Here is a 12,479-nt window from a genome sequence, read left to right on the forward strand (position 1 = left end):
AACACACACACACACACACACACACACACTTTTGCAGTACCTGATAGGGGCCATTCATGACCTTGGCTGTCAATCACCAGGTCCCGGCCATTGATTGCCGAGTATTACCGACGGGGGACGAGAGAACTGTATGTAAACAATACAGTACTTTCCCCTGACAGCTCCTGCACGCTGATTTGTATGGCTCTGCATAGCAAATCCATACAAAGCAGTGTGCTTACAATGAAGCACACACACAGCCCATAATGTGAAACAGCACACAGTTAACACTTTGATTGCCCCAGATGTTAACCCCTTCCTGCCCAGTGCCATTAGTACAGTGTCAGTGCTTTTTATTTGAACGGATCACTGTATTGTTGTCACTGGGGATGTCAGTAACACCAAGTCAGTTACCCCCAGTGTAAGAATGCCCACCACAGTCCCGCTATAAGTCGCTGATAGCCGCCGTTACTAGCAAGTTAAAAAAAAAAAAATTCCAGTATATACACCGCCATATGTATGTTTGTATGTATGTATGTATGTATGTATGTATGTATGTATGTATATATATCACATAAGCCAATTAATTTACATGTATTATTATTTTTTTCTAAGCAGACATGTAGCAGAATACATTTTGGACGAAATTTATAACGACATCTGTTTTAATTTTTTTACTGGACATGTTTAATAGCAAGTCAAAAATATAGTTTTTTGCTCAAAATGGTCGTTTTTTCCTTTTTTTTTATAGCACAAATAAAAAAGGACGTAAAATTTAATTTGGGTGCAGCGTCAGTTAAAGTAATGCAACACTGTATCGCGGTTCAGAAAGGGGGGTACATCCTCTGGAGGGCAGGTGGTTAAGGTGCCCTCACACATATAAAACATATGAGAGATACCACACTGGGCAACCTTACATTTAGGGTTATACACTATACTCCAATTTTAAGTTGAAACTTACAACAGAAAGAAATAAAGCAAAATTATCATTTATAAATGCAGATGTAAAAACAGACAGAGTAGAGCACAGTCACTTTACCATTGTCTGAATGTGTGGTAAAATGACTGTGACTATTACTATATCAGACTTGTGGGTGCATGTTCACGCATGCAGTGGTGCATTGCCCATTTATTTTCAATGGGCCCTCAATGTATGTTCATGAGTCAAAAAACAAAGATGCCAGTTCACAACACAGCATGTTCCCGTGCAATTCACATGCAATCCACATGCAGTGCAATTTCAGCCCATCAATTTGAACGGGCTCATATCGCACCAGACAAAAACAAAAGTTGTGCATGCACTACTTTAAAAAGAAAGCACAGCAATCTGTACCATGCAATCCGGAGCAGGAAAACACACTGCGTTTGTGTCCTGTGATTAGGGTATCATAAAAGTGGTTCTAATTCTATGCATTAGGGTAAAAAACCTTCTGGGTACAAAAATGACTGGAGCTCCGCTTTTGCTGACAAAAACCTGCAATAAGGTTAGTGTGCTCCCCTATAGCCATTAGTACACAGAATTATTCCCTGCTTGGACAAAATTAACCACACCATTCCATTTTCCTAATTTCCTAATTTTATCTACAGTACTTGATCTGCTACCCAATGGCAAATCAACTCTATAGGTTAAAAATAATACTCCAAAATACCCCATTACTATACTTACGTTAAAACATTAGCAGGCATCATCTGAGACTCTGGAGCAGCTTCTATCATGGACTGCCATGTGTTCACTGAATTGGGCATAACAAACCCAAACTCAAAAGACCATTCTACAGAACAAAGAATACACATTTAAATAAAAGCAATATATATAAATGGCAAATAAAGCAAAAAAGTGGAACTTCCTTTAATGTAAAAATTCACAAAAACCGTTAAATAAGGATTTTTAACTTGCTTGCAAAAATCCTTTTCTTGCAATATAGTACTGGACATAGGTTTCCATTAATCAAGACCATGGGTTGTATGTAGTCAACTTTCGGTGAGCACACTGGAAAACATAGCTGAAAGGACAGCCAATATAATTACATCCTTATCCAAGCAATCCTCAAGTTTATCAGCAAGTGAGAAGTTGATATGCTAGGACAGGAAAGGGGGGGTTGGTCGTGTACTTCACAGCATGAAAGGATTTAATAGGCAATTCAAAAATCCTTGGCTCTTAAATTGCACAAAAAAGAGGTCAGATGCTTCCATTAATCAAGACCATGGGACTTCTCCAGGCAATACATCTGAAGAATGGGCACACACCAAACAATGCCAACAGGTCCAAGATGAGGAGGAGATCAGATTCCCAAACTCAAAGAGGGGCTTGAAGCATCTTACAGCCAAAGCTGATGTTAGTAGAGGCCTAAACATCCACCTGGTAAAACTTAAAACATGTGAACAGAGAACAAGGTGGCGGACTTGCAATTCTGACAATTAGACATTGGGTGCTGAAAAGGCCAAGTGGTACCAACTGAACAAGTGAGAAAACTAAAGATTTGTATCCTTCAAGGTATAAGCATTAAGTGATATCCCATCTAATCCACGTAGAAATAGTGAAATGAGATGCAGGATACCGTTTGTACAAAATAGAATCAGCTTCGGATAGGAGCAGTGGCAGAGAGGTAAAGGAGAACTGCATGTACCACATCTAAGCAGTGTAGAGAAATCTTTTTGGGATGCTTTGGATGCAGATAACGAGATGGCAGGATGATGTCCTGATTAAGGTGGAGGTGAGAACCCATCTTGGGGAGAAAGGAGGGCTGAGGCCTCAAGACCACTTTATCCTTTTGAAGAACAAGGAAGGTTTATATACAAGATAAGGCCATCAACTATCTCGTGGAAGTGACAGTCATGAAAAAAAATAAATAAAAAAACACTTTACAGTCTGCCAAGGAAAGTTTCTGTATAGTCAACAGGACCAGGTAGGGATCCCATAGTGACACTAATGAATGAATATAATGCACTATCTGAACCACTCTCCAAAGAATGGCCAAGGCCAAAACTTAAACCTTCAAGGTCAAGTGCTTATCCAGCCTATGCTGGAGAAAGAACAGGGCACATCCCTAGTTTGGTGCAACCAGGATAATAGGGAAGCCCTTTATCTTGATCCTGTGAAGCAGCCGAGGAAGAAACTGTAACCTGCATCTGATGCCATGGGGTTACCAGTACATCAACTGAGAAGGGCCTTGGGTCCCTGATCCTGGCTATGAACCTGGCCCACCTTGTTGATGAAGTGGGATGCCAACAGATTCACATCTGGCGTACCCCAATAATGACCTGGAACACTAAGGGGTGAATAGACCATTCTCCTTTGTCCAGACACTGAGAAAGTTTGCCTGCTTATTGTCTACTCCAGAAATGTGGACTTTGAACAAGGCTGGAACATGCCTTTCAGCCCAAGCTAGGATTGGGTCAACTACATGAACAGCAGTGTGGCTCCTGAATCTGCCCTGATGATTGATGTAAGCTACAGCTATGGCATTGTCCAACTGAACCCTCGTTGGTCATCCCTGAAACTGCTTGGTCCCCCACATTAAGGATAGGCCAATGGCTCTAAGTTAATGTTGATGAGAAGTCTAGACTCCCTTGACAACAACATCCCTTGGACTGCTTCTGTCCCTAGGAATTCTCTCCAGCCCAACCGTCCATGTTAAAAGGGAGAAGACACTTTCCCTATTCCAGCACAGGGCTGGGCAGCCACCAAGGTCTTGGGAGAGGGGCAAATGAGCCAATCCAGAGACCGAGGGTATTTGTCCAATGCAGTTAGTACATTAAAAGTTGCAGACCCTGGGATAGGACTGGGCAAATATCACTTCCTCAAAAAGGAGGCCACCATAAGGCCCAGCAATCTCATGCAAAATTGGACTAAAGGAAGCTTCTTGAAGCCAAGAGACATAAACATGGAGAGTCAAAAGCCATTACTGGGGAAAAACACTCTAGCCTGTGTCATGTTCAAGACTAGAACCAAGTACTCTAGTAGTGCATTGGATCCAATGCAGACTTCTGGGTATTGAGGATCCACCCAAAGCTCCTAAGTGTCTGCATCTTCTGCTGGACATTGGCATGGGTGTGAGCAGAAAGCGCCTTCAAAAGCAGATCGTCCATATATCTGATCATGTGGATTCTCTGAAAGTGCAACAGTGCTAGGATCTGGGAAATACCTTCATAATGTTGGAGGAGCTGATCCCCACCACAAATTGGAACCTCTAAAGCAAGGGAAATATGAAAAAACATATAAATACACATTCTTGATGTCTATTGATGCTAGAAATTGACCTTGCTGCAGCAATGGAATTACAAACCTGGCTGATTCCATCCAGAAGTTTTGGATCCGCAAGAAGGCGTTGAGAATCTTCAGGTCTAGGATGGGATTGTAAACAGGTTTGAATAGAAACCCTGCAATTGTTACTCAAGGGAACTGGAACAATCACTCCTAAAGAGTGAGTTACTGCAAAGCAGTCTGAAGGTCCTGCAATATTGTCAGGGAAGTGGGGAGGTTTGAGGGCATAAAGCAGACATTGAAATTCAAGCCTGCATCGCTGGGACACTACACCCTGGGCCCAAGGATCCAAAATGGCTAGAGTCCAAGGCCATTCACCATTAGTAGGACTGGGGGTGCCCCTTCATTGTGAGGAGGACTTGATGTCAGACTTTGCTGCCTTCTATGTCCAGAACTTGCAATGAAACGGAGTAGAGGACTCGGCTTTAGAAGCAGAGTTCTAGTAAAGACAAAAAGGAAATTCTTACAAATTCCAGAAGCAGACGATTTTGCCACGGGCAATTTAGCTTTTTTTCTTGATAGGTAAGCGTGTGCTCTTCCTGACTTCCCTAATAAAAAGTGTCTATGGACTTTGCTCTTGGGGGGAGTGTGTAATTTGTCTGGACGCAGCTTTTCTTTGTACATAGCATCCTGTATTACTGAGGGAATTGGAAAGGTTCCTTAGATTTGGGAAGAGATACCATACTGGTGACTGTGACAGAGCCAAATCGGAACACAGGCTTTTGGAGGGGACTAGGGGCTAGCCTTCTACCCACCGATTATGGCCCATGGAGGAGGCCGGGGATTGTCTGCTTCTCCCGGTCAGAACATGGAAAAAAATAACTCAGTTCAGCCTCGGATCCCGTGTAGAGCGCAGAACATTCTCTAATGATGGACAACAACATGATGAACAAGGAGAGCGAGGCTTGGATTAATTCTCCAAATAAAGACAATAAGGCTTCCCTTCTGGAGTGGATGGAATGGTGTAATATTAATTTAGTGGTAAAAAAAAAAAATATATGGTGGCCCTCCTGCAGACTGGGTTTGAGAATCTCCTCCACTTGGGACAGAAATTTTTATCAACAATCTCCCTCAGGAAATCTATGAACAGAAATTAATTCCACACTTTCAGATTGCTGCAACTTTGTATGAGATGTCTTGTGATGACCTTTCTAGTTATTAGATTACACAAGTGAAAGCCAAACACCTAAAAGACAGAATGTGTCATGTACTTTGTGCATCCAGAGCTGTGGGGCTCGTTGCCAGACTGTCTGGAGTGGGCTCCCTGACTAATCAAAACCTGTCTGGGTGCCTGGCTGTTGATTAGCTTACTGTTAATTAGATCACTGTCTACATTAGGTTACAGTTAGCTTCTAGCTGTTCATTAGACATAATGATGATATTTCCATTTAAAGTTTGAATTGTTTAGGATAATGTGACCAAGCTCTCAACTCATTTTGTGTGGTATAAATTCTTTGTGAATTATCATTAAAGTGAATTCCTGTTTGCACCTAAGCTAGTGTCGGCTAGTTCTCAGGTGCAATGCAGAGATATATAATCCCTTGTTTCTGTGTTCCAGTGGCGAGGAAGCAGCTCTCTGACTGAAAAACCTAGGCGGGGTGCCAGGCGGTCCGGCACAGTGACCATAAGTCCAGAAGGTGGAGACAGTTCTAACATCATAAAAGTACGTACTTTGTCCTCCAAAACCTTAATGGTTTCTTTTAGCTTGCGAGAGATCAAAAGCAACTGCCTACCCTCCTGGATGAGTGCTCAGACTCTGAGGAATCACCTTCCACTTGCCACACTGAGCGAGTCAGAAGACTCAGCAGGGGAAACCTGCTCTGACGCGGTCTGTATTGGTGTAGAGACTTTCCTCAGTAGGTCTGCCATAGAGGCAGAATATTCCTCTCTAGTTAACAAAAGGAATGATGGGTATCAAACGAGGTATTGAAGGCTTAGGTCCCTTTCAGACAGGTGCTCCGATTCGGTCAGTTTCTGATCATCCTCTTGTTTAGGCGGAGCGGGTCAGAGGTCTATTTACTCCCAGCTGCCTATACAGCAGAGCAGGGTCTGCCCATGTCCACTGTGCACTGAGTGAACACACTATGCTCCGATCTGCAGGGGATTAGCGCAAAGATTAGCTGCTAATTATGACCAAATCTGCCCCATGTGAAAGGGACCTAAGGTCCAAAGTACTTGAAGCAGAGTTTTCATGGGAACTCTGAATCTCATCATGGTACTATGCACAGTAAGTGCTGGCCCACCCCTCATCCCATATTTGTTGTGCCTAACATCCATCATGAGGGTGAGGTAATCCTGAGGGGTACTCACAACCTGTTGCTGTAGAGTAGATGGGGTGCAGCCATCCTGTGTCTCATGACTGAAGGATGCTGGATAACCCGGTGACAACTGATGCAGAGACCTGGGCCAGAATTTGTAGCAGGGGAACGGTGGAGCTGAAATGTGTCCCATCTGTAAGAAAGCATTTACTCAAGATGTAGCCTGAGGAACCATCTACAAGGGCAGGACTGTGCACACAGAGCAGGTCACTGCAAGTCTGAATGCATTGCAGGGGATGCAGCTAGAACAGCAATGGGCAAACTATGGCCCCTGGGCCGTATACGGCCCGGCGGACCTTTTAATCCAGCCCGCGGAGCGTGGCAAACATCGGCTGTCAGAATGTGTGTAGGCGGGGCAGCGTGAGGAACGTGAGAGGAGCTAGGCTCCTCTCACAGTCCGCCCTGAAGACCGGAACGGCGCGGGAACACGGCGAGAGGAACGGCGCGGGAACACGGCGAGAGGAACGCGCGGAGCAAAGGTAAGTGAATTGACACAGGGGGGACTTGGCTTACTACTTGGGGGGGAATAGTACTGTGGGGGATAAAATAATATGGGGAATGAATTACTATAGGGGGGATGAATATGGGGAATGAATTACTATATGGGGGATAAATTACTATATGGGGGATAAATTACTATATGGGGGATAAATTACTATATGGGGGATGAATTACTATATGGGGGATGAATTACTATATGGGGGATGAATTACTATATGGGGGATTAATTACTATGCTTACTATGGGGGAATATTACTATACTTACTATGGATGACACATACACATCATTCATCTACTCTTGGTCCGGCTCCCGGGTCCAATATATGAACCCATTGCGGCCCTCAAGTCAAAAAGTTTGCCCACCCCTGAGCTAGAAGGTGAAAGAACAGTGTTTAGTCTTCCCAATCTTCCAGGTAGAAATCAGAATTATAAGACAGAAACCTGCTCTTAGTAGAGAGAGAGATCATCCATCACCTTAGAAGTTCAATGGGCTGTCCTAAAAGCTTTATCTGCTGGTGTCCTCACCTGAAGGTGGCAGCATATAATCCATGGTCTTGATTAATGGTACTGTGTCCTGTACTGAATGATGTTTATGTTTGAAATGTATAGAGGCTGATCTGCTCCCCTATTGTTCCAAGAATTGAACTGCGTGCCTGTGGTTTTGCTGTGATTGAACACAGCAGATCACAGGCAAACCGTATAGAGTCAATGGGAGAGGCTCAGTACCATGTGACTGCTGTGATCAATCACAGCATTACAGAATGTAAACACAGCCTACAGCTATGTGTCACTTACTAGCCAGTGACTGGATAGATCCATTTGCTGACCACCAGCCTGCACTAGTGCAACATAGTATGGTTCCAATAATAATAAAATCCACCCCACTTAATGTCATTCACCCCTCTACAGTCCATCCTGTCTCTAGTCGGACCTGTATATTAACCCTCACCTCCTGATCCCTCTGTGTATTACATGTACATTTAATGTACCTAGTGGATCATTACCAAGCTCCATGTTTTAACCTCCACAGTACTGACATGTTTCTTCATTTCCAAAAAATTGTAGAAAAAATAAATAAATATGACCACCCTGAAGTGTCTACTTTCCAAAAAGAGTTAATATCAAGGGTTTTAATATTGTCATGGCATTTTTATTTGCTGCTGTATATCAGAAAGGAAAATAAACTGTTCCTTTTTTCAAATGTTTTGTTTTTTTTTTCATATCCATGTGTAAAATGTGAGCCCTTGCTGACTTTCTTCATAAAGATAAACATTTTTAAGAACAGCATGAACTTCACTTCGTGCAGTCCTACCTTCTAAACATTGTCCTTTAAAGTAAACTTTCTGTTCTAGTCTGAAATTCTCCATCTCTTCTTCAGATGCAAAATTTATCTCTCTGGACACAGATTTACACTTCAAGATTTTCTTTGGAACACGAGCTGAAAAAAAAAAAAAAAAAATTTGGAGGTGCATCAATAAATGCTAAAACACCGGAGAATCTCAAAAGTAAGTCTGCAGGCAGTGTAAAATTCAGTTTAGAATACATTTGTAAAATTGGTAAGATGGATGAGCCAGGCCTACATGCACAACACATACGGCCTTATGCACACTGGACGTTTAGCCCAGATGCATGGGGCTCCAACATTAAGTCACAGGCAGAGGGTAAAGGTATGAGGTCCAGCACCACTGCTGGCAACCTGTTAAGCTCAAGGGTGCACAATACATCCACTTGGGGCAGCACGCATCCAGGGTTTTCAAGCATTCCTCCTTGGATGCATACTACCCTAAACAGAAGTACTGCAGGGTTATCTGTCACATATTATCTGGCTACAGCAGCTTTCAGCCTCTGAGAATTTGACAGGCTGCTAAACACCAAAGCTCCATGTACCGAGACTAAACACCCAGTGGTGCATGGGACCTAAGAAAAAAAAGTGTTACTTTAAAACAAATTAATACATGAGGATTTGATGGAGAGAGAAAAAAAAAAACAAAAAAACACAAGACTATTTTCCTCCCAATTCTTTTTCATAGTTTTCTAATGGCACTTAGAGACCCTGTCACCAGACCATTAATTTCAGCAAAAGTCTTCCCATAAGATTATATGCACATATAAACCCTGAAAAATGCAGTGTTAGCTATTTTGCCTAAATAGCACAGGGTTAATTAAAAAGGGTTGCAGGGTTAATTAAAAGGAATGGTGTCATTAAAATAAATGTCTAAAACCCATTCACACCAGGTTCACCGGGTCTGCGCTAGGTAGCCTCGCCCAGCATAGTTCCAGGGCAATATTTAATAATGTACCAGTTGACATCACAGCATGAATTTGTCAGTGAAAAAAAAAAAAAATGCATATGGTTTCAGTCAATGTATGCCAGCAATTGTGTGATCATCTCAGCTGTCTGGTGTGAACGAGCCCTTAATATTCATCCCCCTGCACGTGTTGCCATTTGCAAAATATAGAGCTTACGATTCCAGAAGTGTCATATTTAGTCCCCTGTTGCATTCGGTGATTCAGTGGCCAGTGGATCAATCCACTGAAAAAAAGAGGACAAAGGAAATTTGCAACAAATACACCGTAAGGGGCAGCACAGAAGTTCCCTACTGAGCACATGGTTTGATCCCAGTAGTTGGGGGGGCAGGGGTCTTGGTCGTTACTAAAACATATTATTTATCTTTGCTACTTGAAATTAATTGTACTTTGGCTTCTAGCCAAGAGAAAGGAACTGTATAACTGCAGTAATAAGTGGAGAGAGCTCAGGCAGCCGTCTTACAATGTATTGTGTAAACTACTAATCCCATAAACTACCATGTAATAGATATGAAAAAGGCAGACATGTTTGAAGTTCAGCCTGTGTGACAACCGTGCCTGCCTCCAGGGATACAGTGGAAAAGCAAGTTTAGAGACACAAAAGGTACAGGATGTGCGTTATTTGAGGGATTTCCAGGTGAAAATAAATGGGGAAAAGTCTTAAAAAAAAAAAAAAAAAAAAAAAAAGGAAAGGAAGGGAAGAAAACAAATGCAGCCACAGAATTTAAAGTGGTTGCAAAGGCAGAATGGTTTTTTCCTTACTACAGGCAAAAAACCTTCTGCATGCAGCTTCCCCCACAGCTTCCCTAAATACTGAGGCTGACATCGATCCAGCGATATGCACGAGAGCCGAAGCTCTCTCGACTCTCTCACTCTACATCAGCAGTAACCATTGACTCCCGCTGCTGTCAGAGCCAGTGACGAGGGACACAGACTCGGGAGTGAGCAAGCAAGCGCGGATGCCCCCATAACAAGCGGTTTGCTATGGGGGCACTCAGCAGGGGGGCAGGAGCGCCAGCAAGGGACCAGAGAAGAGGAGGATCGTGGCTGGCCTGTGCAAAACCATTGCTGAGAACAGGTAAGTACAACAGGTTTGTTTTATTAAAACAATAAAAAACTAACCTTTATTATTCGTTTAAGGGCTAGTAAGCTGCATTATATCAGTTTTTGGTTTTAGATACAGTTAAACCATCCAAGTACAGCTTTTACTGAGCGCTACAAAGGTTCAAGGTACGAAAACCTATATCTCCCAGGCAATCAAAAAAAATTAGAACAAACTGAACCTTTCCTTGCTTTTGAATGATTGTTTTATATGATCTTTTGTTTGAAAACAATCAAATCTATTATCATTCATTCACTTTTTGTTACATGTATGGACCGTATAAAAAGAGGATGTAGTGACCATGTGTATGGGAACCCTGTCAAGGCAAGACAGGCATTTGTTACTTCAGCTACCTCTTGTTATTGCCACAATGGAAAAAGTCCTTCCTCCTGGTGCACTCATAAGCTCTGGGGAACCCTTAGCTTCATAGAATAGTTAGGGGGTTTTTTTGTACAAGGTGGGAACCAAGCAGATAAGAAGTCCCCATTATTCTTCCCTCAATTTTTGTTTTATTAGTTTTGGATAGTGTAGGGTATGGTTAAGGCTTCTGTCAGATATTTCTCATGTCAAGGAGATTTTTCTTCACCTCCTGTCCCAGAGACACAGAGCAAAGTAAAAAGAGATGTCTCCAAAGTGACAGGATAAGTCTCTTCTCAAATTGGACAGACACAGATTGAAAGTCATTTTTTTACCACCTAAATTTCAATCAGTAGATGGGCATCCCTGCTTAGCAGAAGTCGAAACAGTCGCAGAAGTAGGACCAATCTTCAAATAATCAGGTCCCAGGAAGGACTCTGGATATACTCTATCCCCAACAGGAGGTACCTTCAACAGGAATCCAGCATATCCAGCCTGAGGGTAATCATGGCATGCACTAAGCCCTCCAGTGATGACTCCTGCCTACCATGCAGGATATTAGGAGCACCCAGATGCACAAACCTTCCATGTGGAGACCATCGGTTGAGAAGAGGCAGATGTCAATGCCTTGATTCCAAGGAAGCCACTACAGTTGAGAATAGAACTCTGTGTCATCAAGAAAAGGGACAAGGCCACTCGAACTGTCCGATGAAGGATTGCCAAACTTTCTGGTGGGTGAAGGTCCTGCAACACCTAGGTGATGTCAATCGGAGTCCAACTCAGGAAACTGACTCCCCATGGAGATTCTCTGATGAGAAGGGGACTCTCTGTTTTAGGGAACCAGACTAAAACCCTAGGTATAGGGAGACCCCAGCAAGTGAGGTCCCCTCAGGACAGGGGACACAGACCACCCTATTCACCTGAAGGGACTGATGAAGGAAGCCAGAGACTTCCTAGTCCATAATGACCATCTCACCCTAAGCTCAGGCCCCTCACCTAAGAAAGGAAGGTTGAAAAGGACAGAAAGCCAACGACAGAACAGAAGACCATGTTAAAATGGAACTTCACCCAAAAGGAGAAGTTCTGCTCGTTTGCCTCCTCCCTCTCCACTGACACATCTGGCACTTTTTTTTTTTGGGGGGGGGGGGGGGGGGGGGGGGGAGTAGGTACCGGGTTTTAACAGATACCTGCTCCCACTTCCAGGTAAGATCGCAGCGGCGATCTTTCGGCCCCTCCACTTTTCCCCCCGCAGCCTTCTGGGAAACACACTGGTCCCAGAAGACTGCAGGACCAGTCGCAGCGCAGTGCAGCTGGCGCATACAAAGTAGGAAATCGGCTGTGAAGCCAGAATGCTTCATTGCTGGTTTCTCCTACCAAAGATGCCAGTTCCTGCACCCAAAGCTGACTGAAGAATCGGCTTGGGTGAGGACGTCAGTGGAGCCCTGGACAGGTAAGTGTCCTTATATTAAAGGTCAGTAGCTACAATATTTAAAGCTACTGACTTAATTTTTTTTTTTTGGGAGTGGGGGGAAAATGGAGCTTTACTTTAAAAGGCTGTCACCCTTAATGACCTACGGACCCCTAACAGTTTAGGACAAACATCCTCATACGTCGATGGCCAATGGTTACCAACAATAGGCATCTGCTAGTG

At 43.3% G+C, this 12,479-nt stretch overlaps 1 protein-coding gene across 1 annotated transcript in view; it reads right to left on the minus strand.

Moving 5' to 3' along the window:
- The window catches only part of PDE6D (phosphodiesterase 6D), an 80,058-nt gene that overhangs the window by 14,075 nt on the left and 53,504 nt on the right, over nt 1–12,479 (minus strand). The window contains exons 3-4 of the mRNA XM_089680081.1: nt 8,375–8,500; nt 1,646–1,751 (exon numbers count right to left, since the gene is read on the minus strand). Of these exons, the coding sequence (XP_089536207.1) occupies nt 1,646–1,751; nt 8,375–8,500 (232 nt within the window). The remainder of the gene's footprint in view (nt 1–1,645; nt 1,752–8,374; nt 8,501–12,479) is intronic.

This window comes from Staurois parvus, unplaced genomic scaffold (genome assembly GCF_062004578.1).
Source record: "Staurois parvus isolate SC_StPar_1 unplaced genomic scaffold, SC_StPar_1.0 ptg000235l, whole genome shotgun sequence".
NCBI lineage: Eukaryota > Metazoa > Chordata > Amphibia > Anura > Ranidae > Staurois > Staurois parvus.